The 12,646-nt window shown below is 42.6% G+C and overlaps 1 protein-coding gene across 3 annotated transcripts in view; it reads right to left on the bottom strand.

Annotated features, from left to right (window-relative positions):
• Positions 1-12,646, bottom strand: part of NUDT4 (nudix hydrolase 4) — a 32,241-nt gene that overhangs the window by 4,528 nt on the left and 15,067 nt on the right. For 2 of the 3 annotated variants that reach the window (XM_060245184.1, XM_060245181.1), the window contains exons 2-4: positions 5,525-5,635; positions 1,439-1,483; positions 388-475 (exon numbers count right to left, since the gene is read on the bottom strand). In XM_060245184.1, coding sequence (XP_060101167.1) covers positions 388-475; positions 1,439-1,483; positions 5,525-5,578 — 187 coding nt within the window. In that variant the 5' untranslated portion in view covers positions 5,579-5,635. The remainder of the gene's footprint in view (positions 1-387; positions 476-1,438; positions 1,484-5,524; positions 5,636-12,646) is intronic. The other variant, XM_060245183.1, reaches the window with a different exon arrangement.

Genomic DNA, 12,646 nt, shown 5'->3' with positions numbered 1-12,646 from the left:
AGATTTGCTATTTAGAGTGTCTTCAAAGATGAAGACATCAGAAAGCAGTGAATGGATTATACATAAAAATGACCTCTTTCTACAAACCATAAGAGAAGCCATGTTGGATCAGGCTAATGCCCCATTCTGTCCAACACTCCGTGTCACAAAGGGGCCAAAAAACCCCAGGTGCCATCAGGAAGTTGACTTTTCAGTGCTTTCAACTGAACCATATTAGTGTTAGAACAATCTGGTTTTAGTTGTTCTCAGTTACGTTTGGAAAAAAAGTTGTCTATATAATTTTAGCAACAGAATATCACATGTTTGATACCAGTTACATGAGTGCTAAAAAGAGAACTGTTCCTACATACAGCATTATAAATAAGCACATGAGGAAAAAAGTCTTGCCTATATTAACTGAATCTTCCCAGTCTTCCAGGATTTCAGTCACTGTAAGAACATAAACATAGGTTCTATGCTTCCGGTCTTGATTCTGCTTCAGTATGGAGAAAAAAGAGAAACATACATATTTTAATTACACTTGTATGACCAATGAACCAGCCTTAAGGGCAGGGCTGTCCATATGTATATAGCACTTATAGTTTAGTCAGAATTAGAATGAATTTCATTAAAAACATTTGTACAAAGTAGTACAAACAGGGTTGGATCCAGCCAGCTCATTCACTCAGTCCTACACAATTCTGCTTCTTACTATAATCTTCTCTTGTTCATGCAGGTTCCATAATCACTAGCACAGCTTTCTTGGTGGGGACCCCATTCTCCCTTTTTGATAAGTAAAAAAGCTGGTTGGAACAACCCATGGTGCTCTGCATTCACACATTAAATTCCTACTCCACAATGCAGACAATTCAGAGTTTTCTGGAGAACTGCATACACCTATGCCTATCACAACTTACATAAATTATAGTAAACTACTCATTTTGTTTAAAGACAACAAACAGGGCACAACTGTGTCTAATAATCAAAGACCTGCATACACCTATATTATGAGAGCCAGTTTGGTGTAGCGGTGGAGTGTGCAGACTCTTATCTGGGGAAAACTGGGTAAGAATCCCCACTCCTCCACTTGCAGCTGCTGGAATGGGCTTGGGTCAGCCATAGTTCTCGTAGTTGTCCTTGAAAGGGCAGCTGCTGTAAGAGCTCTCTCAGCCCCACCTACCTCACAGGGTGTCTGCTGTGGGAGGAGAAGGTAAAGGAGATTGTGACTGCTGAGACTCTGAGATTCAGAGTATGGGGCGGGATCTAAATCCAATAATAATAATAATAATATCATCTCCTTCTCCTTCTTCCCCAATCTCATTTGTACATAGTTTTTACACTAGTATGGCAACATTCCTGAATCTTTGCTAAAACTGGCTTTCTGGCACATGGAAAAGAGAACCTTAACTTCAGATTAGTTAAATTTCCGAATATCTAACACTTTTAAAGAAAATCTCACCTCAAATATTCCCAGCAATCTGCCAAGTTTTCCCTTCACTCCAGCCTGTAAGAATAAAAAAACGACAATTAGGTTTGTTTTCTGTACCTTGTGGCAATTTATTTAAAATATTTATATACCACTTTGTACCAGGCATCCCAGGATCCAAGGCAGGTAACAATATAAAAATACAAAACAATTTAATAAAACCTTTAAAAGCATTAATAACAAAACTAAAACCTGTCCCAATCAGCAGGGTATCCCTCCTTTGTCAAGATTTAGAATGTTTCAAAAGTTGTTGAGAACAGCTGTTTTCCTTCCTTGACAGAAACCTAGGTGGGTAGCCAATGAAAAAGCCTGAGTCGGGACCATAGCAGAACATGTCTTAGACCAGGGTGTCAAACATGCAGCCTGTGGGAAAGATGCAGCCCACACAGGGCTCACATCCATCCCCAAGCAACTTCCCTCTCCTGCTTCCATTTCCAGGGCTGCTACTGCAGCCACATCATAGTTTTCTTTTCCCCAGTTCCCTCAGTGGCTCTTTGTTTCCTGTCAGTTGCCTCCTTCCCCGTCCCCCTCTCTGAAAGAGAGACAGAGAGAGAGACAGAAAGACAGAGACAAGAGAGACAAGAGAGAGACAGAGAGAGAGCAAGAGAGAGAGCGCTCCATGGCTGCTCCCCGTTCAGGACAGATACAAAAACATGTCCCCTGCCCTTTCTTTCACACACAGAGCTTCTACTTCCTTTCTGGGTTGCTTCTCCTCTTTTGAGGATGTGGGGAAAGAGAGAGAGAAAGACAACAAAATTTTAAAGCTGGCTGCAAGAAGCAGGGAGACCCGGCATGGTATTTCTTGCCCTCTCCTGGTTGGGAGCCTCTGCTGGAAGTCAGGGGGCAGGGCCCCCAGAGACAACCCCCCCTGCCTTGGCTATGGGTCTGATCATAATACAGCAGTCTCTCTTTCTAGTCTCCCTTTGAAATTTCTTTGTAAGAGCACTGCTACTCTTAGGTCAACTGAATGTTGTGGTTTCTAATGTCATACTTATGTCCATTTATTCTTTGCATCCTACTGGACTGAATCCTGGATGGAATTGAGACCTAGGCTTCCTGCCTCATTACCAACACTGGTATCTCCATGCCTACTATCCCTCTGCATATCACACCTAATCCAATCAAACCTGCTATTACCATTTGACATCTGAAATCACCTTTATAAAGTTTATATCTCCTGTACTTCATGTTACATTTTATGGCATGCATGGCCTGCCCAACAAAGTGACATTTATGTGAGATTCAGCCCTTGTTTCAAATTAATTTGACATCTCTGCCTTAGACAATGGAGGAACTAATAATTGACTATGGTGGGAACAGCTGAGGTGCCATATGGAAATATGCAGGGAGAGGCAGGCCTTCAAGTATGTGGGCCCCAGGTCAACACCTTGAATTGGTCGTGGAAATTAATCAGCTGGCAGTGAAGGGACCTCAAAATAGGAATGAAGTGTCCTGTTAGTTAGTCCCAAGTAACAGATAAGCTGTTGCATTTTACACCAGCTGCAACTTCCACTAGGGTTGTCAGACTCCCAATGTGGCCAGAGGATCCCCCAGTCTTCAGGGCTCCAATGCCTGCCCCCCCCCCCCCCCCCCGCAGCTGGCCAGTGGAAGAAACCCCACCCCCAAACAGGGGCATTGTCACTTCCAGGTGACAACATCACAAAGCATGTGCAGCAGAAAACTCCTGGACCAGGTCCAGGATCCGCCCCCCTGCTGACAGCGAGGTGGGACCCGGCAATCCTAGCTCCCACATCACCTTCAAGGGCAGCCTCATATAAAGTGCATTACAAAAACCCGCAAAAACCTAGCCTTAAGGTTACTGACACATGGATCAACATGGCCAGATCAGACACATGGAGATTAGCTTCCTAATTAGAAGTAGCTGGAAAAAAAGCATTTTTCATTGTCTCTGGCACCTGTTTCTCCAACAAGAAACTTGGATCCTGCAAGACTCTGAAGCTTTTAATGTTTCCCCCTGAATGCTGGCACACCACTGACAGTAGAGAGGATAATCTCATTTAAAGCACTGACCCTTCCAGCTAGCATCAGTTCTGCTTTATCTTGAATCAATTTCAATTGAACATCACATTGAGCACTGGGCTGAGACAGAAACAGCAGCAACAAATGGCTTATTCAGAGTAATATACATCCAGATATCACTGGCATATTGATGACAACCTACTTTAATACTGTGGATGATCTCATTAACGGGCCTTGCAGAGGCCTGAAGTTCAGAAGGTAACAGAGCCTTGCAGTGCTTTCCATCAGCTCCTGAAGGTATGATTTGGCATGTCCCACTGCAGCCTTCTGTGAGCAGTACAGACTGGAGCCACCTCAACACTGTTGTGCCAGACCCACCTCACCTTCCAGGCACCTCAGCAGTATCACATGGTCCATACTGTCAAAGGCTGCTGGAAGATCTAGCAGCAGCAATATAGGTGCATTGTCTTTGTCCAACTGAAGACTGGAATGTCCCCAAAGCCCACTAAAGCCAAACCAAGGCATAAAAAGATTGAGGCCAGATATCTCATCCAAGTATTTCTGGAGTTGGTGTGCCACTATTTGTACAATAATCCTTGTCAAGCTGACAACCTGCTGTCTAACAATTATATTATAAACCAGGGGTGGCCAAACTGTGGCTTGCGATCCACATGTGGCTCTTTCGTACATATTGTGTGGCTCTTGAAGCCCTCACCACCCTGTCAGCCAGCTTGGAGAAGGTATTTCTCTCTTTAAATCACTTCTCCAAGCCTCCTCCATCTATTTGCCTGCCTTCTTTCCTTGTGGCGCTCAAACATCAGACATTTATTCTATGTGGCTCTTACATTAAGCAAGTCTGGCCACCCCTGTTATAAACCATTCACAACCTGATGCCTCCCCACTGCATTGCAGCTCTGCCATGCCCCCAAAGCTCTCATGGCTCCCAGCATTTCAGGGATCTAAGAACTGCTGGGGAAGGAGGAAGGCAGGGAAATTCACCTGTGAACACCATGAACCTTATAGACTTCATTCCAGAATGCCTGGTGAACAAAGCTAGTTTTAAGAGCATCCAAAAAAGTCATCATTTAAAACAATCAACATGTATGATATTAGCATTAAACAGCAAATACTGAAAGTCTCTGGTAATTGAGAGGTAGACCCCATATACAAGTCTGGTCCTACAACAAAAACCTGTATATGAATTTGATATTATGAAGCAGTTTTCTGGCCTTGAGCACTGACTGATTGTTTAATCACAGGCTTCTAATGTAAATGAGCAAATACAATCTCTTTTGAGAAGCTATTATCAGGCCTTACAGCCAACATCTCATGAACATCAAAGCAGCACAAAGCAGAGTGCTGCTGCCAACCATCAGCCTATGGTAAATAGCAACCACTCCACACTCATCCCAAGTCTCACAAAAAGCTGACCAAGAAACTGCTACTGCTGGAAAGCAAGGTCTGGAGAAAGGGAAGACTGACAACAACTACTTCATGCTATGCATAAGGCTCTATATCCATTATGTATTAAGAACTAGTAGCTATTACATGCTTTCTCTCTCTATGGTTTCAGTCAGATCAATGTCAAGTTGTTCAGGGAGCAACTTGGTGCTATTTGAAAAAACCTGGAAAAGGCCTCAAAATCATCTTTGCTTTTGCTTTGGGGAAAGTGATAGTTTTCTACTATATACAAACAGTTTGGGGACAAAGACGTGAATAGTGCTATACAAAGGGAGGAAGTGAAGGAGCCAGAGACTTGTTCAAGTAGCACTAAACCATATTTTAGAGTTCAATTGCATTTTTATCCCCAGTTCCCTCCAAGAGCAGGCTAGCATACAGGGTTCCTTCCTTCTACAATTTTTCTTTACCACAACACTCTCAAGTAGATCAAATGGAGAAAGAAAGTGTAACTGATAGAGTTACCCAGTGATAGAGAGTAGAGCTCTAAACTTGGGCCTTCGAGTCTGACATTCTGACCACAGCAACTTTCCAACATGAACCAACCCTGTAAAAGTCACCAGCCAAAATCCAATAGGAGACATGAGTGTTCATCTCAAATGGTGAGCTCAAACTGTTTACCTCTTCATAGACTTCTCTGACTGCAGCACCACCTGGTTCTTCTTCTGGTTCCATTCCTCCACCTGGAACAATCCACTGATCTGGATACCGGCTACTGCTTACTAACAGAACCTATAAAAGACAAGTACATTTTATAAAGCCATCAATAAATATCACACTAATAAGACTTATTTTGACAGCATATTTACATCTTCTAAGAACAGCACAAAGCAAACTGTGTTTAGACAAAATAAGCAAGATATTGTTCCAACTGAAAAACTGCAAACTCTAAGAATGATGTACTCTTATCTCTAGCATCAAAAGGAAGGAGTCTTGAGTTGACGTGTTTATATCAGATAGTTATAAATAATGCATTTCAGTTCAGAGCACATCATGTTTAAAGTATGCTGTCCTAATATCAATGCTATTCATAGTCACCTTACTTAAATCAGGCATTTGTCACCCCTGTAGAAATTAACAAAAGGCTGTTGATTCAAATTCTCAACATTTTTTTGTTCAGTATAATTGTCTGGCACTGACTGCAGATGTGTTTTACTGAGTAAATGAAAAGCAGTATCAACTTTACTTGAGACTTTGCTTCTTGTAACACAGGGCTGGCAACTGTGGCTTAGGAAGAAGAAGATATTGGATTTCTATCCCGCCCTCCACTCGGAAGAGTCTCAGAGCGGCTCACAATCTCCTTTACCTTCCTCCCCCACAACAGACACCCTGTGAGGTGGGTGGGGCTGGAGAGGGCTCTCACAGCAGCTGCCCTTTCAAGGACAACCTCTGCCAGAGCTATGGCTGACCCAAGGCCATGCTAGCAGGTGCAAGTGGAGGAGTGGGGAATCAAACCCGGTTCTCCCAGATAAGAGTCTGCACACTTAACCACTACACCAAACTACACCAAAGAGCCACATGTAGCTCTTTCACACATATTGTGTGGCTCTCAAGGCCCCCACCACCCAGTTGGCCAGTTTGGAGAAAGCATTTGTCTTTTTAAATCACTTCTCCACGCCAAGCCAGCTGGTGGCTTTCTTTCCACCTCTCCCTCCCCCATCTATTTAGCTTGCTTCCCTCCTTACAGCTTCAAACAGCTGATACTCACGTCTTGTGGCTCTCAAACATCTGACATTTATTCTATGTGGCTCTTACTTTAAGCAAGTTTGGCTACCCTCTTTATAGCATGTGGTAGGCTTGTCTGATCATTATTAGGTATTTCAAATATCTGTATGCTGCTTTTCAATCAAGAAGATTCATAAGGCAGGTTAACTGATGTAAACATGTGACACATCATAACAGCAGTACAACAGCCATCACCAACAACCTAATTTAATAAATGGTTTTTAAAAAACAGTGAAAATCTATTCATTTGTATCCTTTTTTAAAAAGTATCATTCAATTGCTTTAGCAATGTAAGCAGCAGAGATATCTATGTAGCATATATTCATGGAAAACTAATCAGATACTTTAATGGCTGGTCCATTAGGTTTACCATGCAGAATAAAGGCATACCAAAGGTTTACTAACTTGGGGGTTGTTCAGAGGACAGTAAAAGTAGAATATAGTTCAAAATATCCATATACTATTCAAAATATCCACATCCATATATTCAAAATATCCATTACAGAAAAGTACAGTTATTACATAGGTCAAGAGGTCACACAGGACACCAAATATTCCACTATTTCAGGATACTCATAAGCCCAAGGACCATGTATTTTTTTCCAAACAGTATTTGGATATTTACACTACAGCTCTTTTTCCTCAGCCACTGCATCAGAACTTTTAATTTCTTAGCACAAATAGTCTCATGTACAGCAAGTCACTATTTTTTAAAGTAATGTATTTGTTGGAAGATCTCCTAAAATGCAAGCTTCCTTCAGAATAATTCTGTTTTTTCAGAAGTCAGGTTATTGTTAACTGCACGTGTCTTTTATACAATTTCACATTTTTGTTACAAATATAGAGCAGTACTATTGAACTCTGAATCTAGATTCAAGATAGGGCAACTTTTTCTTGTAAACATGAGTAGTCAAGCATGTGGGTTACAGCTTTCACTGATAGGATTCTAATCCCCTGATTCTAATCACCCAAGCCTTTACCATTCCTTGGGCCTTGTATTGATGAAACAGAAAACACTAGTCATGCCGGCAGATCAAGATGGGTAGCCATGTTAGTCTGTCTGTAGCAGCAGAAAAGAGCAACAGTCCAGTCACACCTTAAAGACTAACAGAATTTGTGGTAGGGTATGAGTTTTCCAAAGAACTACCTTTAGGAGTAATAAGTTACTCACAAAAGCTCATAGCCTGCCACAAATTTTGTTAGTCTTTAAATTGCTCTTGTTCTGAAACCAGAATTCTGCAAGAGCCCATTTACAGGCACAGAACACTCTAAGTAAGTCTGATATCAGGCTGTCTGCAAAGAAGACACGGTCTACTCAGGGCAAACTCATTTGTTATTAGGGCTGGATCTGACATAAATGAGATGTTATCGGGCTAAGCTGTTTGTGTCATAAAATGTAATGCCACGTAGCAGAGATATAAACTTTATAAAGGACACAGACAAACACATGTTTTTTAAAAGCTTAAAATAAAGCATGCTTAAATAAAACTTGTTGGTCTTAATGGTGCTTTCTTTGTATCTCTCCCATGCAATCCAGTAAAAGGAAACTCTGGCTCTTTCCTTCCTTCCCCAAGGGATGAGGAGGGAAAGGAGCCTCAGCTAATAGAAGGAAGAAAGGCTTGGCTCAGTAGCTCCCAGTAGTGTGACAGAGAGCCTGGCAAAGCAAACTATTCCTCCCTCCTTCCTCCCCAAAGGAGGAGCCTCAGCCAATTGAGAAAATAGAGGCTTTGCTCCTGTGTGATTGAGCAAGTACGGCAAGCTGTGATGCAGAAAGAAGCAAGAGAGAGGGAGGAATCAGATGACAGCCAGTTCCTCAGGGGCTTGATAGGAGCCCTCTGAGGGCCTGATTCAGCTCCTGGGCAGCATGTTTTGCATCCCTGGTCTACGTCATAGTCCAAAGCTGGCCAACACTCTCCACAAAATGAAGGATAAGTACTAGAAGGGGTGTGTGTGTGTAAATACATCTCTCTGTGTGTACCTGAACTCTTGAAGGCACATTTAACAACTAGGTGAAAACTGAGTTCAGAACCAACTAGTACAAAAAAAACCAAATACCCATCCAGTCCTCAACTGAGATTAACTAGAGTTGCCAGCCTCCAGGAGGGACCTGGCAATCTTCTGGACTTAGAACTGATTACCTACAACTTATTACCTAGGGTTGCTGGGGGAGGGAAATGTGTGAGTGCTTGGTGCCTGCTGGAGAGGGGTTTCTGATTGCTTTTGTGTGTCTTTTGTGCAGCTGTTGCTGAGTGAGGAGCGCTTGTTTGCCTGGGGGTAGTTGCTGTCCCCACCCTCTGCTGTTGCTCTGGCTGTTGAGTCAGAGGTGGGTGGGGGCTTAAGCCTTTAATTTGCAAGGCTTATCCTTGCCAGAGGCACAAGCTCTTGGCCTGTGGCTCTTAGCCTGGGGGTTCTGTAGAAAGGTGGGTAGTTACTCACAAGTAGTTTCAAGTGGCAGTTGGTAGTGGAATTTAAAGAGGTCAAGATAAAGAAAATTTTGAAATGGATTGCAGCAGCATGGCTGGTGAGGGAGCAGAGGCAGTGACGTGCAAAGACTGTGGGATGTTTGCATTTCTACCTGACAGTAGCAGCAATTACACTTGCAGCAACTGTAAGTTAGTGGCCCTACTGGAGGAGAAGATACAGGGATTGAAGGCATGATTGTCCACACTGCAGTGTATAAAGGAAGGTGAGGATTTTCTTGACAAAACACATGAGGCACTCTTGAAAGGACAAGAGGAGGGAGAGGAAACGGTATCACAGCAATTAGAAGAAAACCCAACACAGGAGGAGGGTTCCTGGAAAAATGTAACCCGAAGGAGAAAAAAAAATCAGGAAATGTTCTGAGCCTCTGCTACTCACCATTAGGTTCTAGGGTCTCCCCAAAGTAACTGATTCTGAACCACTAGAACAAGGGCTACTTCCCCAGCCTCCACGAAGCTTGATCAAAGTTTCTCGGGATCCTGTAGATAAGAAACCTGGAGCTTCTGTTCCCCAATATAGGAAGAGGAAGGTGGTGGTGATTGGAGATTCCTTGCTCAGAGGGGTGGAGTCCAAAGTGTTCCAACTACACTTGTCATCCTGAGAGGTCTGCTGTCTGCTGGGTGCACGCATCCAGCATGTGACAGAAAGGATTGGAAGACTTATCAAGCCCACAGATTACTATCCTTTCTTGCTGATCTACGTGGGAATGAATGATACTGCCCGTCATAGCCCTGAATGTATTAGAAAAAACTATGTGGCTCTGGGTCAGAAGGTGAAGGAACTGGGTGCAAAGGTTGTGTTCTCATCAGTGCTTCCTGTTGAAGGCTGTGGCTTAGGACGAGAAAGAAGAATACTTCATATAAACAACTGGCTACATCGATGGTGTTGTCAGGAAAGATTCGGATTTCTGGACCATGGCTTACGCTTTTTAGATGGTGGTCTTTTATTGGGAGATGGTTTGCACCTTACAGCAGTAGGAATAAGAGTGTTTGGTAACAGCCTTGCTAACCTAATAAGGAGGGCTTTAAGCTAAATTGTATGGGGGAGTGAGACAATAATTCAAAGCCTCGTATGATGCCAGAATCTGGGGATAAGAACATTAAAGTTTTGCAGAGAGTGGCGCATACGCTAGGTAATGTTAACTTGCAGCTTTGTATGGAAACTAAACCCCCGGGATGCATAAAACATGGATTCCGATGTCTCTACACTAATGTACAGAGTATGGGAAACAAACAGGAAGAACTGATAGTCCTAATACAGGAAGGGGACTATGACATAATAGGCCTTACTGCAACTTGGTGGGATGACACTCACAACTGGAGTATTAGGATTCAGGGTTACAACTTATTTAAAAGGGACAGACAAATGAGAAAGGGCAGAGGCGTAGCAGTATATGTGAAGGAGGTTTATACTTGTGAGGAAATATGTGAATCTGAGCATGGAAGCTCAGTTGAGAGTCTCTGGGTAAAAATAAAAGGAGTAAGAAATAACAGTGATATTATGGTGGGGATCTGCTATAGACCACCAAGCCAGGCAGAGGACTTAGATGAGATACTCCTACAACAGATTGCAAAGTTCTCCAAGAGAAGGGATACAGTGATCATGGGAGATTTCAGTTACCCAGACATCTGCTGGAAGTCCAACTCTGCTAAAAATGAAAAGTCAAATAGATTCCTGACTTGTCTTGCTGACAACTTCCTTTTCCAGAAAGTGGAGAAGGAAACAAGCGGATCTGCTAATTTGGACTTGATTCTCACCTACAAGAAAGAATTGGTTGATGAGGTGGAAATAGTGGGCACCTTGGGAGGTAGTGACGATGTGATTTTGGAATTTACAGTCTTAGGGAAGGGAAAAGCTGTACATAGACGTATCAGTTGGACTTCCAGAAAGGCAAACTTCAACAAACTTAGAACTTTGCTGGGTAAAACCCCATGGTCAGAAATACTTAGGAAGAAGGGGTTCAAGTGGGTTCAGAGTTTCTTAAAACTGAAATACTGAAAGTGCAATCAGACTATTCCTATGAGAAGAAAAAATTGAAAAAGCCTAAAAAAGCCAAGTTGACTCCATAAACAGCTCTCTAAAGACTTAATAAAAAAGACTCCTTTAGGAATTGGAAGGAGGGCCTTATAACCAAGGATGAATATAAACAAATCACAAGTGCCTGTAGAGAAAAAATTAGGAAAGCTAAAGCTCAGTATGAGCATAGGCTGGCCAAAGATGCTAAAAAACAAAAAAGGGTTCTTTTCTTATGTTCAGAGTAAGAAAAAGAGCAAGGACATGGTAGGCACATTGTGAGGGCAGGAAAGTGAAATTGTAACAGGTGATGAAGAGAGGGTGGAACTGTTCAATTCCTACTTTTCTTCAGTCTTCTCTTCTGAGGGAAACGGTGTTCAACATGGCAAAAACAGAACATATAAAGAGGGTATGAAGCTCCAACCTAGTATCAGCGTAGGGGTAGTACATAAACACCTAGTTTCTTTAAATGAAACTAAGGGCCAGATGAATTGCATCCAAGGATTCTAAAAGAGCTTGTGGATGTAATTTCTGAACCTCTGGCTAGTATTTTTGAGAATTCTTGGAGAACAGGAGAGGTGCCAGAAGATTGGAAGTGGGAGAATGTTGTCCCCATCTTCAAGAAGGGGGAAAAAAGATGATCTGGGTAACTACCGACCCATAAGCTTGACGTCTATACCTGGAAAAGTTTTAGAACAAATCATCAAACAGTCGGTCCTGGAACATTTAGAAAGAATGGTTGAGATTACTAAGAGCCAGCATGGGTTTTTCAAGAACAAGTCATGTCAGACTAACCTGATCTTTTTTGAGAAAGTGACTACTTTGCTGGATCAGGGGAATGCTGTAGACATCGTTCATCTTGATTTCAGTAAGGCTTTTGATAAAGTTCCACATACTATCCTTGTTGACAAGTTGGTAAAATATGGTTTGGATCCTGTTACCCTTAGGTGAATCTGTAACTGGTTGACAGATTGCACCCAAAGAGTGTTTGTGAATGGTTCCTCATCCTCTTGGAGAGGAGTGACAAGTGGAGTGCCTCAAAGATCTGTCCTGGGACCTGTTTTGTTCAACATCTTTATAAACGATTTGGATGAAGGAATAGAGGGAATGCTTATTAAATTTGCCGATACTACTGAATTGGGAGGGGTTGCAAATACAGTAGAAGACAGAAAGAGGATTCAGGTAGACTTTGACAGGATGGAAAACTGGGCTAAAACAAATAAAATGAATTTTAACAGGGAGAAATGTAAATTTCTGCATATAGGTAGGAGAAAGCCACTGTGGCCGGACCTGCCTGTCCCGCATTGGTCTTGTCAGCCACCAGCGAGCCTGCAGCAGACGTGGACTATTGCACCCTTCTTAAATCTTCGTTCGCGAAGCCAAGCCGAGAGGGGGTAGGAGAAATCCAATGCATGGTTATAGGATGGGTGAGACTTGTCTTAGCAGTAGTATTTGTGAAAAGGATCTAGGGGTCTTAGTGGATCATACGCTGAACATGAGTCAACAGTGTGATGCGGTGGCTAA

Source organism: Heteronotia binoei, chromosome 8, assembly GCF_032191835.1.
Source record: "Heteronotia binoei isolate CCM8104 ecotype False Entrance Well chromosome 8, APGP_CSIRO_Hbin_v1, whole genome shotgun sequence".
Lineage (NCBI taxonomy): Eukaryota > Metazoa > Chordata > Lepidosauria > Squamata > Gekkonidae > Heteronotia > Heteronotia binoei.
This window is presented reverse-complemented; position numbering and strand designations above follow the sequence as displayed.